The following is a 16,666-nucleotide window of genomic DNA, read 5'->3' as shown; positions in this document are numbered from 1 at the left end:
CCTGAACATCGTAAATCTTCTGAAGCAGAAGATTAGTGCTGGTGTTGCCTGAGACTGGTTTTCTTGTTATGTTTCATTGCCCAAGCTTGCATTATGTGTTGAAAAATCGGCAGGAATGTATTCTCTTATGCAATTTGCACTTATATGGTTTATATTTATTTATTTTAAGTGACTTGCTTACCCTTTCTCTTCTTTTCACTCCTATCGTTTTTTTTTATTGTTTATTGTAACTTGCTGACTTGCCCCTACTGGAAATTTGTGAAAAAGAGCTATGTCGCTCATCGAATTTCTCCAGGATAAAGATTCTGATTATTCATTGTCATTGGCTAAGGCAATAATTTTGGACCACCATGGATCTTCTCAGTCTCACACTGTCGGATTACCCGGACGAAATTGGTACGAGCACTGCACCTCCAAGACAAGGCCGTAGTGCAGGAGCAATATTATCTTGTGCTGCTGCTGTGCAGCGTTATGGATCATGGTAGGAATAAAATAATTAAACAGACGTATATCTGTCTGTGCACTTGGAAATAGCATAACAAGGCTATTTCTTGAATCCAAAATCTCGACAAGAGCCTGCGTGACAAGTGTAAATGTACACACGGTAATTGGGACGTCGTGGCGTGACTGTCGCGCTCCCACAGGCAGCGGGAAGGCTGGGCCCTCTGGCGAACAATCCTGGGTCGTGGCAATCTCTCGCTCACGATTGCCGAGGTCACGGAGGCCGATACTGGCAAGTACACGGTGACAGTGGAGGGCGCAAGAGGTTCCCTGAGAGAGACGCTCCCCTTCAGCCTCTTCGTCAATGGTGAGACAGCGTGCGAGGGTCCACCACGCCTGCGTGCTTCACATTGGCTCAAAGGGGGCAGCTCAAGTAAAGCTCTTTCATCGTCATCATCAGCAGCGATACTTTATTTAAACAAAGTAAATACCTGTTGAGATTAAAATTTCAAATTTCTGGGCCGTAAAGTAACGCAGCACACATCGAGATCCCAGTTGTGTTTCGATTCTATATGAAAACATCCTAAATGGAAACAATCCCAAATCACAGAAAACACGTGTGTATTAAACATGAAGTAACTGAAAACAATGCTACAATTAAAAAAAACCTACATACCTCAGGTTTTCAAGCGGTGCAAAGGTTAGTTCACTGCAGTGATAAATGCAAGTGATCGTGCTTGGTACTGGTCAAATCGCCACTTTGTGTGCCTCGTGCCGACCACGTTAAGTGCTCTCGAACGGCGATTGCCCTAACAACATTATTGTGATTCTAGATTTGAAGTTTTCGTGACTGCAAGGGTCCATACTCTTTGGTTTTTTCGGTAAAGTCACGTAGGTAAAAAATAAAATAAAAATAAATTAAATCACGACGTTTCGGAGGCAACACAAGCTTCCGTCTTCAGGTGGCACCGTCACAGCAAAATTACATTATTGTGGCTGCACTGAAGGGATCTTTGTCTTGTGTGTGGGGAGTGGTGGCGCAGTGGCTAACGCACTGCACTATGGACCCAGCAACCCGAGTTTGATTCCCACTCACGACTTAAATGAGCACCTTGCGCCGTTTGTAAACCTCAGCAATGGGCAAAGGTGATCAGATGTGGCGCTGCCCATCCCCGCACCCCGTCGTGTGCCGTCTCAGTGTGCTCGCTCAGTGCACTTGCTCTAACAGCAGTCTGATGAAATCTATTCTTTGTCTTCGCAGTGCCCCCCAGTATACAGGAGGCCCTGTCCCCGAAAGTGCACCACGTGCACGCGATGGATCATATGCAGTCGCTGGGGTGCACTGTGTATGCGACCCCGGCTCCAGACATCACGTGGTCGTGGCAGCCCTGCCAGCAATCGGAGCAGTGCGTATACACACACACACACGTACACACACACATCAACAACTGCCGTCCGGTGACGTCACCACCGTACCTGTGCCAGGCTAAGTGCACCTTGAGGTCGCGTGATGTGAGTAAGGCTCGCTGCTGGCAGGAAGTCACGGGACGTGGCCAGGTGTTATGGGTTGACTGACTGAAATGACTGGCAAATGGGCCACGTGTGCTTGCGACATGCACACGCACACGCTCGGAAACAAAGAGTAGCCACAAGGCGAGGTGCATATTGAGGGCGTGCATTGGGTGAGAGTCTAAGGTGACCAGACATTGCACTGCAGCCACACCACCACCACCACTTTATATGCCATTCCAGCCTTGATAGATCCCCTGCAGTTACCCAAATATACACTCACACATCACACACATACGAAGGGCTACGTATAGTCACCCGTGCTTATGAACACTCGTTTACATCGTCGTTATCCTCAACACAAATGCCTTTCATTACACACAATGTCAAAATGCGCATTGGCAGTCATGAGAAACGCACCCACTCACAACTACGCGAAGACAAACATCCCTCAATTGAAGGCCGGTATGGCGTGCGAGGGAGGTGGGGGGACCACGTCCAACCACCTTTTCCACCCCAACTGCTGAAGTTTACACAGTAATTTTAAGGCAGAATCGACCTAGGTGAGGCCCAGTACAGGTTCAGATATCACACGCTGTTGACGTTGACCATGCACGGCGCACTAATCAATGTGCCGCCACTCCCTCGCTCACAAACATACGCATGCTCAAACGTATTTGTACACGCGAATGCGTGCGTGCATGCGTGCTTTTGTCATACGCATCTGCCGCATCAAACGGAAGCTGAATGTCATGGTAATGAGCTGGAGGGCGCGTAGCCCTTGCACTCGCGTCCCCTCCGTGTCTCGTTAACCGTACACATCTCATTCCCTCGCTCACCTCCGTGCACTCCACTCCTACACGACGCGATTTCTCCGTCGCGGACGTAATCTCCAGGAGGGGTCGATGTCCATAGCGTGACGCCTGCAGTCAAACATGCAGTCAATCAATGTCCTTTATTTAACTGGATGAGGACCCCGTACAAATTGCAGTTTCGTACAAAACCGGTGGCAAAATGAGACGTGGTTTTGTTTTGGTTTATAAATACGCAGGTTATGACTTTTCTCGCAAAAAAAATCACATCCACATACATTTCACAGATTGAGTACAGTATCTGTCTATGATGCAGTCACATTGTGGGCCGTGGACGGATGTGAGAAGAAACTGGCCTGGAGTGAGACATTTTGGGGTTTCTCGCAATTTGTATTTCTGTGTTTCCCAATGGAGGTTCTATGATGGTAAAAACGTGACAGACGGGAGTTGATAGTAGTTTTTTCTGCATGTTTACATCACTTTTCTAAACTTCATCCGACTTGCCCTCGGTCACTTGGCACGCAATTTAGTGGTGATAATGCATAAAACAAGAGGCAGAAATTATGCAGGTGGACAGTGCCCATACATGATTAATGGGAGGGATTCCTGTTGATATTATAACAGCGGTGGTCGCAGTATTGTCAAATAGGCATGCAACAATTGATCGATTATAATTGATTTGAACGAGTATAATACAGGATCGAATCATATGTGTAATAATAAATTACATATTGTTTATAAAAACTATATGCACATTGTATGCTAAATTTAACATGTATACTGATGAAGCAAATGAGCCAGTGAAAAAATACAAACTTCTCAAATCATATTCTTGGTTCTTTCGGTAAAGTCACGTAGAAGTGAAATAATAAAATATTAAAAATATAAAACATATTAAAATATTATTTCCATTCTACGTGACTTTACCGAAAGAACCAAGAATATGAATCCCTGCAGTCACGAAAGCTTTAAATCAAAATTCTCAAATCATGTTGTGACCCCGTATAGCGGCAAGCCATCGATTCTCTGTGGAGGTAAATTGGAATATGCCTCCAGTGTAATTTGGGACGAACACTGGATTAGGGCAAAGGTGGTTAGGATTATGATTATGGTCGTAATGTCGACAGCAGATGGGCTCTAGGTGTCTGAGGTCAGCTTCATAAACCAAATCAAGGTTGCACTGGAGTCCATGTCTCCCTGTGTATTAGTCCTTGGACTTTATCCCAGTTTTGGACCTTGTGACTGTGGGTTACATTGAAAGTAGTGATGTGCTTTACAGTATTTACCCAGAAAAAAGACTCACTGAGCTTATTTATTCCACGAATGAGTGTTTTTGTATGTAGAAAGCAACCAGAGTACCTGGAGAAAACCCGTGCAAAAGAGTGTATACCTCTTAAAGCTTCACACAGATTCCAAAATATATTACTGTACAGTCAGGTACTGCCATCTCCTAGCCACCTCGCAGCCCAAACCTACACACATCTGGTACTCCCAGTCAGTCTCCCATACTAACCAAACTCAATCTGCTTCGATTCCAGGATCTGGAATGATGGGGCACATTCAGAGTAATTACGTCACGGTTTTGTTTAAATGTTGGAATGGTGCCTTACGATATTTTTGCCTCTCTGGGATGTTAACATGTCCGTGTCTCCATGGGCGATGTAAGAGTGACTCTGTTTCCTCGAATGTGCATGCCTCTGTTACAGTTCAAGTGCCTCCACTATGGATTTAATGGCGTATGTGTGTGTTTGTTTCTGGTTTATATTGGACATATGGTATATGCGAAGGTTTCTTTCCCTTTGGGTGGTCCAAGGATGTCTCTCTTGTTGCAGGCAGCACGTGTGCCACACCAGTCCGAAGGCGTGGCAGAATGTGACAGTGTCCAAGGAGGTGTCCCCGTCCCATAATCCCATCGCCAGCATCACGACAAGCAGCATCATCCTGCAGGGAAAGAACAAGGCATGATGGGAAACCGAAGAACATACATGGAGGCAAAGAGGGAGAGAGAATGATACAAATAAAACAGTGATTAACATAATGCAAATATATAATTTACTATTTGTACACATATATCCTCGAGTGTTGAATTTGGGCTAATGGCGTGAATAATAACTGTCGAAAACAAGATAGAAAATATAAAAACAATCCAAGCGAGGTGGTAAAAATTTGACGAAAATAAGGAATTATTTAAACTCGTCAGTCTGAATCGTCACAATTCATTGAATCGCTTGGTGGTCGAATTGTTATTGGCCTACTTTGCGGTCCTTGAGACAGAGTACGTGGTCTTTTTTTGTCCAAGCAAATCTGTGTGAGAAAAAAAATAGCCTTTAATGTCGTTCACACACTGCACTTGCACCAACAGTTTTTAGGTTATTCTTGCCAGTGTGCACGCGTGTGTGAGCGGTAGTGCAACGGTTAGCGCGCTGCACTATGAACCCGGTAATCCGCTTTCGATTCCCGCTCATGGCCAACGCCAGTGATGATTGTCTGAACTGATTCTGGGCCTCCGCTTAAATGAGTACCTGGTGCGATGTGTAAACATCACCACTGAGGAGACAAAGGCGGCCAGGCATGGTGTTGGCCACCCACCCCCTTGTGTGCCGTGCCAGCCGTCAAAGGTGATCGTTAACAGCACTTGCCCCAACAGTGTGTTAAGTCTAAATGGGAGATCTTTACCTTTATCTTTGTGTGTTTCAAACAACACGCAAAAAGGCGTGAAATGTGAGTGTTGTATGTGAACGTGTGTAAATGTGGGTCTATACTGTATGTGTATGAGTTAAAGCTGTGGAGATGTTAAGGAAAATGTTGCCAGGCATCATCACTAGCATTGCCAATGAAAACAGAGTCATTTTAGTGTGTTTTAGGGAACAATGATTCGTCTACAAAGTATACAGACTTGGGGAGTAGTGCTTATCCTGTCTGTCATCTCATTGCAAGTTGCCATCCCATTGACCTGCACCTCTGATTAGCACGGTTGGCCATGTAGGTTGCGAACTAAATTCCAACATACAAACATACATACCCACTCAAGGGTAGCAGCGATCATATTTATCCAAATTTTGAATACGAATTTTTTTTTACCAATAAAAAAATTGTGCAACTATTACCAGTAATTATTATTGGAAATGATTGCCCCCAAAATTGTCCCCGTGTATTGTGGTCTCTATGACACAATGGCATTTTCCTATTCATATGATCAGCCTGGTCTGCGGGTTCGATTTGGGTACAGACGGTGAGCGAGCTTCTCATCTCCCGAGCCTTGGTGTCTGGGCGGTACCGCTGTGAGGCTCGTAACAAGGTCGGCAGAGTTGCTCACGTTAAGGACTTCTTCGTTACAGGTGAGCGATTGTGTCTCTCTCACCTCTCTCCCTTCCTCCCGTTTTCCTCCGGTCTCCATCGCTCCGTCAACTTCCCACTGCGCACAATTATACTTTTCCGTTAGGGTATCCGTAAAGTGGGTGTGTTAATACACTTAGAACTGAACCCATTTTTTTTTCATTACAAAAAAAGGCAACAATTGACATATCGTGTAAAGCAAGAGATGGCATCTTGGAATCGTTCGGCCTGGGCGCTGGGCCAAGATCGCCGAGATCCTATGTTTAGATGTGGACAGTGACACCAGTTGAAGTCAAGGTGATCATATGTTCTTACAGAGCAACCTCAGCCAACAGAACATTGCATCATGTCAGGGAATGTTGTCACGAGCTGATGCTGCACAACTCCTTGAGAGTCTTTTCAGTGGGCCTCTCATTCCCAGTACTTGAAGGGTCTCTTTCATGCTCCGCAAAGATTATCTGCTGCAAGGGGATCATCCAACATAGGCCTCAGATCTGGGTAAGGCTGTACCAAGCAAAAACTAAACTTCATGACGTTTTTCGGCTGTCATTGATGAGTAGGCTTAGACTTCCAAGCTCCCCACAAACAAGTTCAAGTTCATTTATTAGGTATAGCCCTGTGAGCCATTCGGCTCTTGAATCGGGTGCAACCGCAACAAACAAAAAACAAAAACATGAACAATAAAACATCTTAAAGTGACTATGTGCAAACAGAAAATCTAAGAAAAGACAACAAAATATTGCAGAAAAAGCACCGTACACCAACGCTGTGTGCAAAAATCCCAGTGGGATGCAAGTCAAACAACAACAACAACCACAAGACAACTTAGATTAAAGCAGAAACCTACTTTAATGGAAGATGAAACAAATAATGAAATGTGTATTATTCCTGTACATCTACGCTATGTATCAAATTATAATTGTTATTATCATCCAGGGCTGTCTGACACAGGTATCAAACGTCCTCAACGAGAAAATGCATTTACAGCTGTGGAAATGTACTCCAACTTCTCTCTGGAATGATGCAACCACAGCGCCATATTGAACATATGGGAGTAAAGTAATGGTGACTTGAATAGATTGTCATAATGATGTGCTTGACCGTCACTTTAAAGTATTTGTTCTCATAAATAAAGCTTAACATAAAAAAAAACCCGGGACGCTCTTAGTGTCGACAGGGTGAGAATTCTGTTTTGTTTTTCAAGTTGTGGTTTGGTTTAATCATGGGCAGTCATCTTATTTTAGATCTAGGAACACAGCAGGGCTGGTTGGATTTTCTCGACATGGCAATTATGACTGATGCAGCCACCTCTGACCGAGTGAAGTAAAGCATATTGATGATGATGCCTGTACACGTGTCTGCTTCTCATCCTTCTCAGACATCCCTGACGGCTTCTCAGTCGGGCCACGTGAGCGCACGGTGGAGGAGGGAGACACCATAACTTTGCGTTGCTCCGTCAATCGATTCGCCTTCCTGACTCCGTCATGGAAGAAAAAAGTCCTCCACGCCCATCACAATAGCACTGCCACCCCTAAATCTTCCAAGTCCTCTTCATCATCACAACCACGACCATCGGCAGCATTGAAACGGTCAAAATCTAAATCATCAAAATCGCCCTCATCAGCAAAACCGTCAAAATCTTCAAAATCAAAGTCTTCACGGCGGGCATCATCAATATCCAAATCTTCATCATCACTACCCTCACCATCATCACCATTGCTGTCTGCTCTGCATGGAAAACGGAAGAATGTAGGCTCTGGACCGGCAAAGACCGCGGTCAAAGGCAGAAGTTCCCGCACGAGCCTTACAGAGGCCTCGCTTGATACCACGGAGAGGCTGGCAGCAGTAGGTGGAGGCGCACGTAGGGGCTCAAAGCTGCTTTTTTTACGCGAGGCCGAGACCGCGGCGGCTGTCATCGATGACCACGCACCCTCAGTTCGGCGGCGGCGGCGGCGCAGTAGCAGAGTCGTAGGTCCGACGGGAGGGTTGGTAGCTGGTGGAGGCTCCAACCGAACGGAAGCCAACAGTCGTCGACCGCCAGAAGGTGGTGCCGTCTCTTCGACCGACGTTGGCTGTAGAAGCAAGAGGAGAAGCAGCAGAAGCATTGCCAGAGGCAGTGCTCGTAGCAGGAGCAGTCAAAGAAGCCACAGAAGTAATGATGGCACTACTTGGAGCAGCAGTAGGAGCAGAAGCAGCAAAAAAGAGAGTTCTCATGGTAGGAAAAGCAGCAGAGACAGACACAAGAGAAGCACAAGCAACGTTCGTGGCAGGAGCGCAGTGAAATACGAAGTTGATGATCATTACGATGGTGGTGGTGGTGGTGGAGATTATGGTGTTGAAGAGGTAGATCACAGCGATGAGGAGTTTATTGGGGGAATGGATACAAAGATCGAACGTGGAGGGTTCCCACAGGGAAAGTTTCTCCTACCGAGGCTGAAAGGAAGACAGAATGTGAGTCATGACAGATGTAGTCCCAATTCCAAAAAAATCCAAAGATTTCGTCCGATTGGAGTTGCAAAGACTGGAATTATGGAAGTTGCGCGAAGAGGTGCAAAACATTTAAGTAGCGTTTCTGTCATTGCCAGCGAAGATTCGGCATGGCTAGGAAAGCGCCTGAGACGGGAGGCTGCAGACAGTAGCATCAGCAATTCTGAGCATGATAGCGTTTCGCTTAGAAGTGATGTCACTTCGCTGGGGATGAAGAGACGTCCACGTTCTTCAGAGTCCGATGTCTCTGGCACTCAAGCTGCTGACATGACCATTGATGACACTGATGTTGATGCTGCAAGCAGCGAGGATGACGATAGAGATGAGAACAAAGGTGATGGTGACAATATTGGCAACAATCACTGGCAACAGGAGGGGAATGCAGACTCAGGACAACATCTTCGAGAAAATAATGGACTTGCCAGTGATCTTAGACAAAAGCCTTTACATTACCATGATCTAGAAACAGGCGCGTCAAGACAACTTTTTTTAGGCGATTTGCAAGACAACAGAGATAATGGTGGAGGTGATGTTGACAATGATGATGGTGGTGGTGATAATGGTGATGGAGTTGATGACAGTGATTACGATGAGGATGAAGAATATGATGATGATGATCATCATGATGGTGATGTAGTAGAAGAAGAAGAAGAGGGAGAAGAAAACAAGGATGAAGGACTGCCGAAAGACATCGGGGTCCAGCTGGACCCCGAGATCTGGAACGCGACGGCAGTTCGCCGCCTGGTCTTGGTGAACGTCACACGCGTGCACGCGGGCGTGTACGTGTGCGCGGCGCGCACGCAGGGAGGGACGGTGCGGCACACGCGCGCCCACGTGGTGCTGAGCGTCACGGGTGAGTGGTGCACGTGAGGAGGAAACTCGTCCATCAGATCAGTTCTCGCGCTCGCGACGCGCGTGTGGAATCAATGAATCGTGAAACCGTTTTGCTCGATTTAAGCGAATTCTGCGTAAGATGACATGACATTTAGGATAATGGAAAGGGCAAATATGTACAGGAGAGAATTAAAGAAAAGAAATAGTATAATATAACAATCAGATGTAAATAATGAGACAAAATAATAATATATGCTTGAATCAAAATGCAATCCCGAGTCATATGCTCCATTTATTGAACCTATTAGTTTCCACTATTCTTAGCTCGCAAGCTTGCTCTTACCATGGTCCATGTGTATATACACACACACACACATGTGGGGGTCGCTAGCCCCCGAAATCCCTCCCTCGATAATGCTAACGGCCGGGCTAGCATCATCAATCGCCCCCCCGCTGCTAAGCGAACCGCTGCTAAGTTCCTCACCCATGGTGTGGGAGCCGTCGCCCGAGGGTTCCACTCCACCGCGGGTCCGCGTAGCAGGCATGGTTAATTACGTACGCGCACACCCACACACACAGCTCTGTACGGCACTCACTCTTGCGCTTCTCTGCGCCGCGCTGGCCGCTCACGTTACAATCGCGCACCTGGGGTACGCCGATTACGCACGCCGCGAGCTTACGCACACACAGTACCACACGCGTTCCCACACGCAACCCGCGCGCTCAGCTCCGCGCAGCGCTCACTCACGTGGCGAACCACTGTGCACACAGCGCACCCACACGCTCACACTGCACGACAAGATCACGCGAGACCACGCTTCGCTATTAATGATTTATTATATGCCACCTGCGAATTGATGTTGAATCAGTGAGTCGACGAGGCTGGCCTATTCCACTAAACCTGTACCTATTCCCTATTTATCGGCTATGATTCTAATTCCCCTTCTTACTCACTGTTAAGTGTCCACGGCGGTCCGCTGATCCTTGTGTTAACCGCGTGCCTCAGTGCGTCGCACGGACGTCCGGGTCGCTGGCTCGAGCTGCGTCTGGTCGCCTGGCGCTGGAGTAAGAGAGCGATTTCCCCTCTGCGCTCCTCTATTTATCCTCCCTACCTCCAAAGGGGATGCTGCGCTGAACAATGGGCTCGTGCACCCCAAGCCCGCGCACGGCAGTCCCCAGGCGCTGTTGATATGCTAATCAGTGTGCTGCGTGCATGGCGTAAATCCTAATTACTCCCTTACCCTTCCTAACAATGGGGCTTGCGCGCTCAAGCGCAATTATCCCAACCCTCCATGACTATGCGCAACAGCCCCTGTGACCCCGCTATTCATGCTGTCCCGTGCCTCCCCTGCTTGCCCCGTCGACTCGTGGGGGTGTGTGGGGGGAAATGCGCCTCAACCGCGGTGGCCGAATGCCCCACGCCGCGACCACACCATATTAAGGCCGGCAGCAGCGCCGCGGTACCACGTAGCACGGGGGAGGTCATCCAATTCCCTGATCGCCGGAAACCGTGAGAATTAATCCCGATAAGGGTCTCTCGGATAAAAACCGGTCGATCAGGTAACCTTCCCTTCCAGCTCTATGGGGGGGGGGGGGGATGCGTGCGGGTGTGTGCTTATGTGGGGCGGGTGATTGGGGGCAGTGCGGTGGGGGAAGCCGGGCGGCTCCCTGGCTCGGCAGAGCGGCCCCGTCGCTGTGGCACCACATAGCCCCCCGGGGTGCCAGTCCCCGTCCCGGGTTGACTTGAGCACCTCGCCTGGGTTGCCCCCACGAGGTATCGCCGCGGGGTCCGCGGGATTCGCCCGGCCCTTGTGGTTGGCCTCGGGGGTGGCGGCTCCGTCTCCTGGGGCTCCGGCGGGGGTCTCCTCCTCCATTCCAACGGCTCCCCTCGGCCTCTGGCACCTGCGGGCTGGGGAACAAACTCAGAGGCGGTGGGGTTTAAGGGTCGCCGTCCTCGTCGCCCCCGGCCCCGCCCGGGGCCCCTCGGAGCCCGGGGCTCCGTGGGGCCCATATACTGCGCGAGGCCCCCGGGCACGGGGGGTGGGGGGACCCCGGGGTTTCGGGGTACTTGGACGGCGGGGCTCCCCCCCTCGGGGGCTGCTCGCCACGGCTTCAGTCGGCGGATGTTGACCACCATCTCCCGGCCCCTCTCTCCTCCCTGAATCAGCACCGTCCATGGTGAGATCTGCCGTCTCACAATCCAGGGTCCTCGCCAGTAGGTGGTCAGCTTCCCCACCTGTCCGGCACCGACGCGGGGAGTGTACAGCCACACCTCGGAGCCCGCAGTGTAGAAGGGGGGCTCCATACGGGGTCGGGCGCCCTGCTCTTGCCGCTGGTGCGCGGCCTCTCCGTGCGGGCAGGCTCGGCCCCTGGCCCCTCGCAGGGTCTCCAGCAAGTACTCCACGGGGTGGCTCCCTTCCTCCCGTTGCGGCGGAGGAACACCGAACAGCAGATCTGCGGGCAGGCGAGACTCGCGACCAAACATCATTAGGAACGGGGTCTGTCCTGTAGAGGTGTGAACGGCGGTGGTGTAGGCGAACAGGGCATAGGGAAGGTGTTCGTCCCAGTCCTGTTGATTCGCGGCCGCCATGCGTTTAAGCTTCCCGGCCAGAGTCTGGTTCATCCTCTCTACCATCCCGTTCGCCTGGGGGTGATACGCCGTGGTTCGGTCCTTCTGGATCCCGAACTCTCGGCACAGCGCCTGAAATAGTTCGGCCTCGAATTCACTACCCTGGTCGGTAATGACTCGTTCGGGGATCCCGCACTTAAGTACGTAGTTTTCCACGAAGGCCCGGGCCACTACAAGGGCTGTTTTATCCGGGATAGCCACCGCCACGGGGTAGCGGGTGAAGTATTCCACCGCTACGAGAATATACCGGTTGCCCCGGTGGGATCGTGGAAAGGGCCCCTGCAGGTCGATTCCGACCAACTGATTCGTCCGACTGACTCGGAACGGCCTCAGGGGTACCTGGTACCTCGCCGGCTTTTGCCCACACTGCTGACAGGCCCGGCAGCCCTGCACCCAGGCGGCCACATCTTGTGCCAATTTGGGCCAGAGATACTGGCGACGCAGGGTCTCTCGAGTGCGTCGTTCCCCATCGTGGCCCCCGAGTGGGTGGTCATGCACCAGCCGTAGCAGCTGGGGTCGCACCTGGGCAGGAACACAGATGCACCCCGGCTGGCCGGCCTCGGTTAACTCCCGTACCACTCCGTTCCGCACACACAACCGGGCATACAAACCGCTCCAGGGTCCTGGTAGGGCGCTCTTTTCCTCCCGCAGTGCCGCCTCCACTGCCGCCAGATCCGGATCTCGCTGCTGGGTCTGTCTCAGCTGCTCGTCGTTTAGGCCCGGGAAGGCGCAGCCGACGTCCTCCTGGATCCGTCCGATCGGGTCCCGAGCCGCGGGTCCCGCGCTTGCCGGGCGGTCGACGGGATCCTCAGTGCCACCTGTGAGGGTTTCTGTGGCGCACACTGCACTCTCCCTCGCTGGGGGGGGGTCAGTGGCCGCGGCCTCTCGGGGGTCCGTTGCCTGCCGGCAGCGTCCCCCCGTGAAACACGGGCAGGCCTCCTCCGCCCTCGTCTCGGCGTACACCGTGGGTCGCCTCGACAAGGCGTCCGCGTTTGCATGCGTCCGGCCAGCCCGATACTCGATTTGCAGGTTGTACTCCTGCAACTGCGCCAACCACCGGGCCATCTGCCCCCGCGGCTCCTTGAATGTAAGAAGAAACTGCAGAGCATAATGGTCAGTGCGTGCGCGACATCTCCTGCCGTACAAATACGGCCGGAACTGTTTGCATGCGAAAATCACGGCGTACAACTCTTGGCGGGTCACGCAATAGTTCAGCTCGGCCCCACTCAAGGTCCGGCTGGCGTACGCGATGACTCGTTCCGTCCCATCCTGTACCTGTGACAACACCGCGCCCAGCCCGCTGCTGCAGGCGTCGGTGTCCAAAATAAAATCGGTGGTAAAATCGGGGAAAGCGAGGGTGGGGGCGTGGGTGAGGTGGTCTTTGAGAGTGGTGAAGGCCGTCTGGCAGGCCCCCGTCCACTGGTAGGGGTGCTTAGGGGAGGTGAGTTGGGTGAGGGGGCGTGCAATCTCGCTGAATCCCTTTACAAATCGACGATAATAGGTGGCGAGCCCCAAAAATGATCTGATCTCCGTCAGATTCCTTGGCCGTGGCCACTCCACTACGGCGCGTACCTTCTCCGGATCGGTGCGCACGCCTGCCTCGCTGACGCGATGCCCGAGGTACCCCACCTCGCGTTGTGCGATGTAACACTTACGTGGCTTGAGCTTGAGATGAGCCGCTCGCAGTCGCTGGAACACCTCTCGAAGCCTGGACCAATGCTCAGACAAAGATCTACTGAACACTATCACATCGTCCAAGTAAATCAGGCACTGTTCCCACTGCAAGCCCCGCATCACCAACTCCATCAACCGCTGGAACGTCGCGGGCGCGTTAGTGAGTCCGAACGGCAACACTCGAAACTCAAACAGGCCCATCGGGGTGGTGAATGCTGTTTTTGGCCGATCCTCCTCCGTCATCTCCACCTGCCAGTAACCGGACGCCAGATCGAGGGTGGAAAAATACCGCGCTCCTGCGAGACTGTCGAAGGTGTCGTCGATGCGAGGTATGGGGAAGGCATCGCCGAGCGTGACTGCGTTTAGTTTACGGTAATCGACGCAGAATCGGGTTGACCCATCCTTTTTCGTTACTAGTACCACCGGGGCTGACCAGGGGCTCGCCGAGGGCTGAATTATGTTATCGCGAAGCATGTCCCCAACTGCCTCTTTGATTTGGGCGCGTTCGGGTGCGCCCACTCGGTACGCAGGGAGTTTGATGGGTCGGGCTGCACCGGTGTCAATTTGATGCTTAACAAGGTCGGTCCGACCCACGTCCGAGTCGTGTTCGCTGAACACGTCGGCATACTCCCGCAGTAACTCGCGCAGCCGATCGGCCTCTCCCTTAGGTAAGTCCGCCCATGGTACATGTAACGCGTCGAGCAGGGGAACGACCTCGGCTCGGGGAGTCGGGCCGACTCGCCAGGCCAGGTCCTGCTCACCCTCAGGACGACCGGGGTCCTCAGCCCAGAGTGCGAACACCGAGTCGTTAGAGTGGCGTGCGTGCAGGGGGTGTACTGTGGCTATCGGGGTGCGCCGTCGCAGTATCGCGGGGGTATTGTGGGGGTTAAACATCCGCATAAACAATCGGTCCCCATCTGCGTTTACCAACGTGGCGGATCCCACAACCCCATACCGTTTTGCCAACTCCGGGTGAGGAGTTAGCATTACCTCCCCTGATGGTCGGAGCGCGGGGTCGGTGGGGGATGTTGCCACCGGCACCAGCATCTCGGTGAGCGGGCCGATGGTGACTGCCGTCGTCAGGATAGCGGCCACAGGTGCAAAGCGGCGGCGCGTCGGTTCTCGTCCCAGGAACGGTATCCGCTCGCCGTTGCTCTCCATGGTGGCGCATCGCTGGCGGGGTTGCACGTTGAGTCCCAGCCGTTCTAAGAGGTCGGTACCTGCGATACACTCGTGACACAACGCACTCGACACGTAGAACTCCTGGGTGCACACCTGACTGCCTATGCGGACCTCTAGGGTGGCTCTCCCGAGCAGCCCCATTCCGGCTCCGCTCGCCGTGTGCAGCGCGCGGTCCGGTGCCTGCAGGCGACGCACGTCGACCCCGATCGCGCTGCAGTGCGCTGCGCTCACGAGCGAGGCCACCGCCCCCGTGTCCAGCAGGATTCGGGTACGCACTCCGTTAACCTCCCCTTCCACCAGCGACGTGGCCCCCGTGATCCCCGCCACCAGCTCCCGCAGCCAGTCGCCAGGAGTCACCGTTTCTGTGGGCGTTGTTGCTGGAACCTGTGTGGAGATCACTCGCTCGCCATTATTCTCACACCTTGTTTGTGTCGGGGCTACGTCGATTTCACCCCCCGGTGGTCCCCTCTCTAAGGGGGCCTTAGTGTTTGACCTTAGCTCTTGTCTAGCTCGGGCGACCTGAGGACAGTCCCTCACTAGATGCCCTCGGCGATCGCACATATAACATGCCCGGGGAGGGGCGGCGGCTCCGTAGCGGGTCCCCTGTCCGCTCCCTCTCCCAGTACGCAGTTGTCCCAAATCGGACTCTAATTGGGACACCCTCCCGGCTAGTCCCCCTACTGTCGAGCGTAGTTCACCCATCTCAGACTGGAGGGTCTTCATATTTTTATTTGCGTCCTCGCGTACCTGGTTTACCTGGCCGGAGACATCCTTTATACCCGTTTGTATACCGGCAACCCATCCCGGGGTTGTCTCGCGGGACACTGGAGGCTCTCTTTCCCGGCCCCTTACCTTCCTCGCGAGCTCCTGTTCCTCCTCCTCGTCTTCCGAGAGCAGGCTCGCAATGGCGCGCTCTCGTCCCAGCCCCCGGAGCTGCGCGCGTTCGCTGTGAATTCTTTCACACTTACGTGCGCGCTCGACAAGGGTGTTAAAGGGAAGACGTGGGCAGCTCATGTCTGGCTGCCACCACGCCGTGCGAGACAGGTACCGCTGGATTTTCTCGGCGGCCAGTTCCTCAATAACATCAGTTGCGTACCCCGGGCGTGCGATCTTTATTAACTCGCGCACATCCTCGGCGTAATCACGTAGATCTTCGCCAGGTTGGCGCCGGCGCGCCTCTAAGGCCGATTTTGCTTCCTCCTCGTCACGCGTGCCAAAGCGCTGATCGAGTCGGTGCATCAGCTCCTCTAGCTGTGTCTGTGCGCTCGCGGGTAACGCTTCTACAAAATCGGCTGCCCGCCCATCAAGATTCATATTAAGTTGACGTACTGCCTGCGCGTCCGTCCATCCATTAATTTCCTTGGCCCCTAAGAGATTGCGGGCGAATGCCTTCCACGAAGGGGCCCCCCGGCCGGTAAATATTAGTCTTATTTTAGCGTGAGGTAACGCGGGGGTCCGTACCGCTTCCGACACCAATTTGTGGGGGTCGCTAGCCCCCGAAATCCCTCCCTCGATAATGCTAACGGCCGGGCTAGCATCATCAATCGCCCCCCCGCTGCTAAGCGAACCGCTGCTAAGTTCCTCACCCATGGTGTGGGAGCCGTCGCCCGAGGGTTCCACTCCACCGCGGGTCCGCGTAGCAGGCATGGTTAATTACGTACGCGCACACCCACACACACAGCTCTGTACGGCACTCACTCTTGCGCTTCTCTGCGCCGCGCTGGCCGCTCACGTTACAATCGCGCACCTGGGGTACGCCGAT

The 16,666-nt window shown here is 52.6% G+C and overlaps 1 protein-coding gene across 1 annotated transcript in view; it reads left to right on the top strand.

Annotated features, from left to right (window-relative positions):
- FLT4 (fms related receptor tyrosine kinase 4) overlaps positions 1 to 16,666 on the top strand; it is a 58,277-nt gene that overhangs the window by 17,584 nt on the left and 24,027 nt on the right. Inside the window, exons 9-13 of the mRNA XM_061560373.1 lie at positions 645 to 808; positions 1,703 to 1,847; positions 4,595 to 4,721; positions 5,992 to 6,100; positions 7,477 to 9,438. Of these exons, the coding sequence (XP_061416357.1) occupies positions 645 to 808; positions 1,703 to 1,847; positions 4,595 to 4,721; positions 5,992 to 6,100; positions 7,477 to 9,438 (2,507 nt within the window). The remainder of the gene's footprint in view (positions 1 to 644; positions 809 to 1,702; positions 1,848 to 4,594; positions 4,722 to 5,991; positions 6,101 to 7,476; positions 9,439 to 16,666) is intronic.

Source organism: Lethenteron reissneri, chromosome 26 (genome assembly GCF_015708825.2).
Source record: "Lethenteron reissneri isolate LAM-NWPU_2019-01 chromosome 26, ASM1570882v1, whole genome shotgun sequence".
NCBI lineage: Eukaryota > Metazoa > Chordata > Hyperoartia > Petromyzontiformes > Petromyzontidae > Lethenteron > Lethenteron reissneri.
Note: the sequence above shows the minus strand (reverse complement) of the source record. Positions and strands in the feature narration are given on the sequence as shown.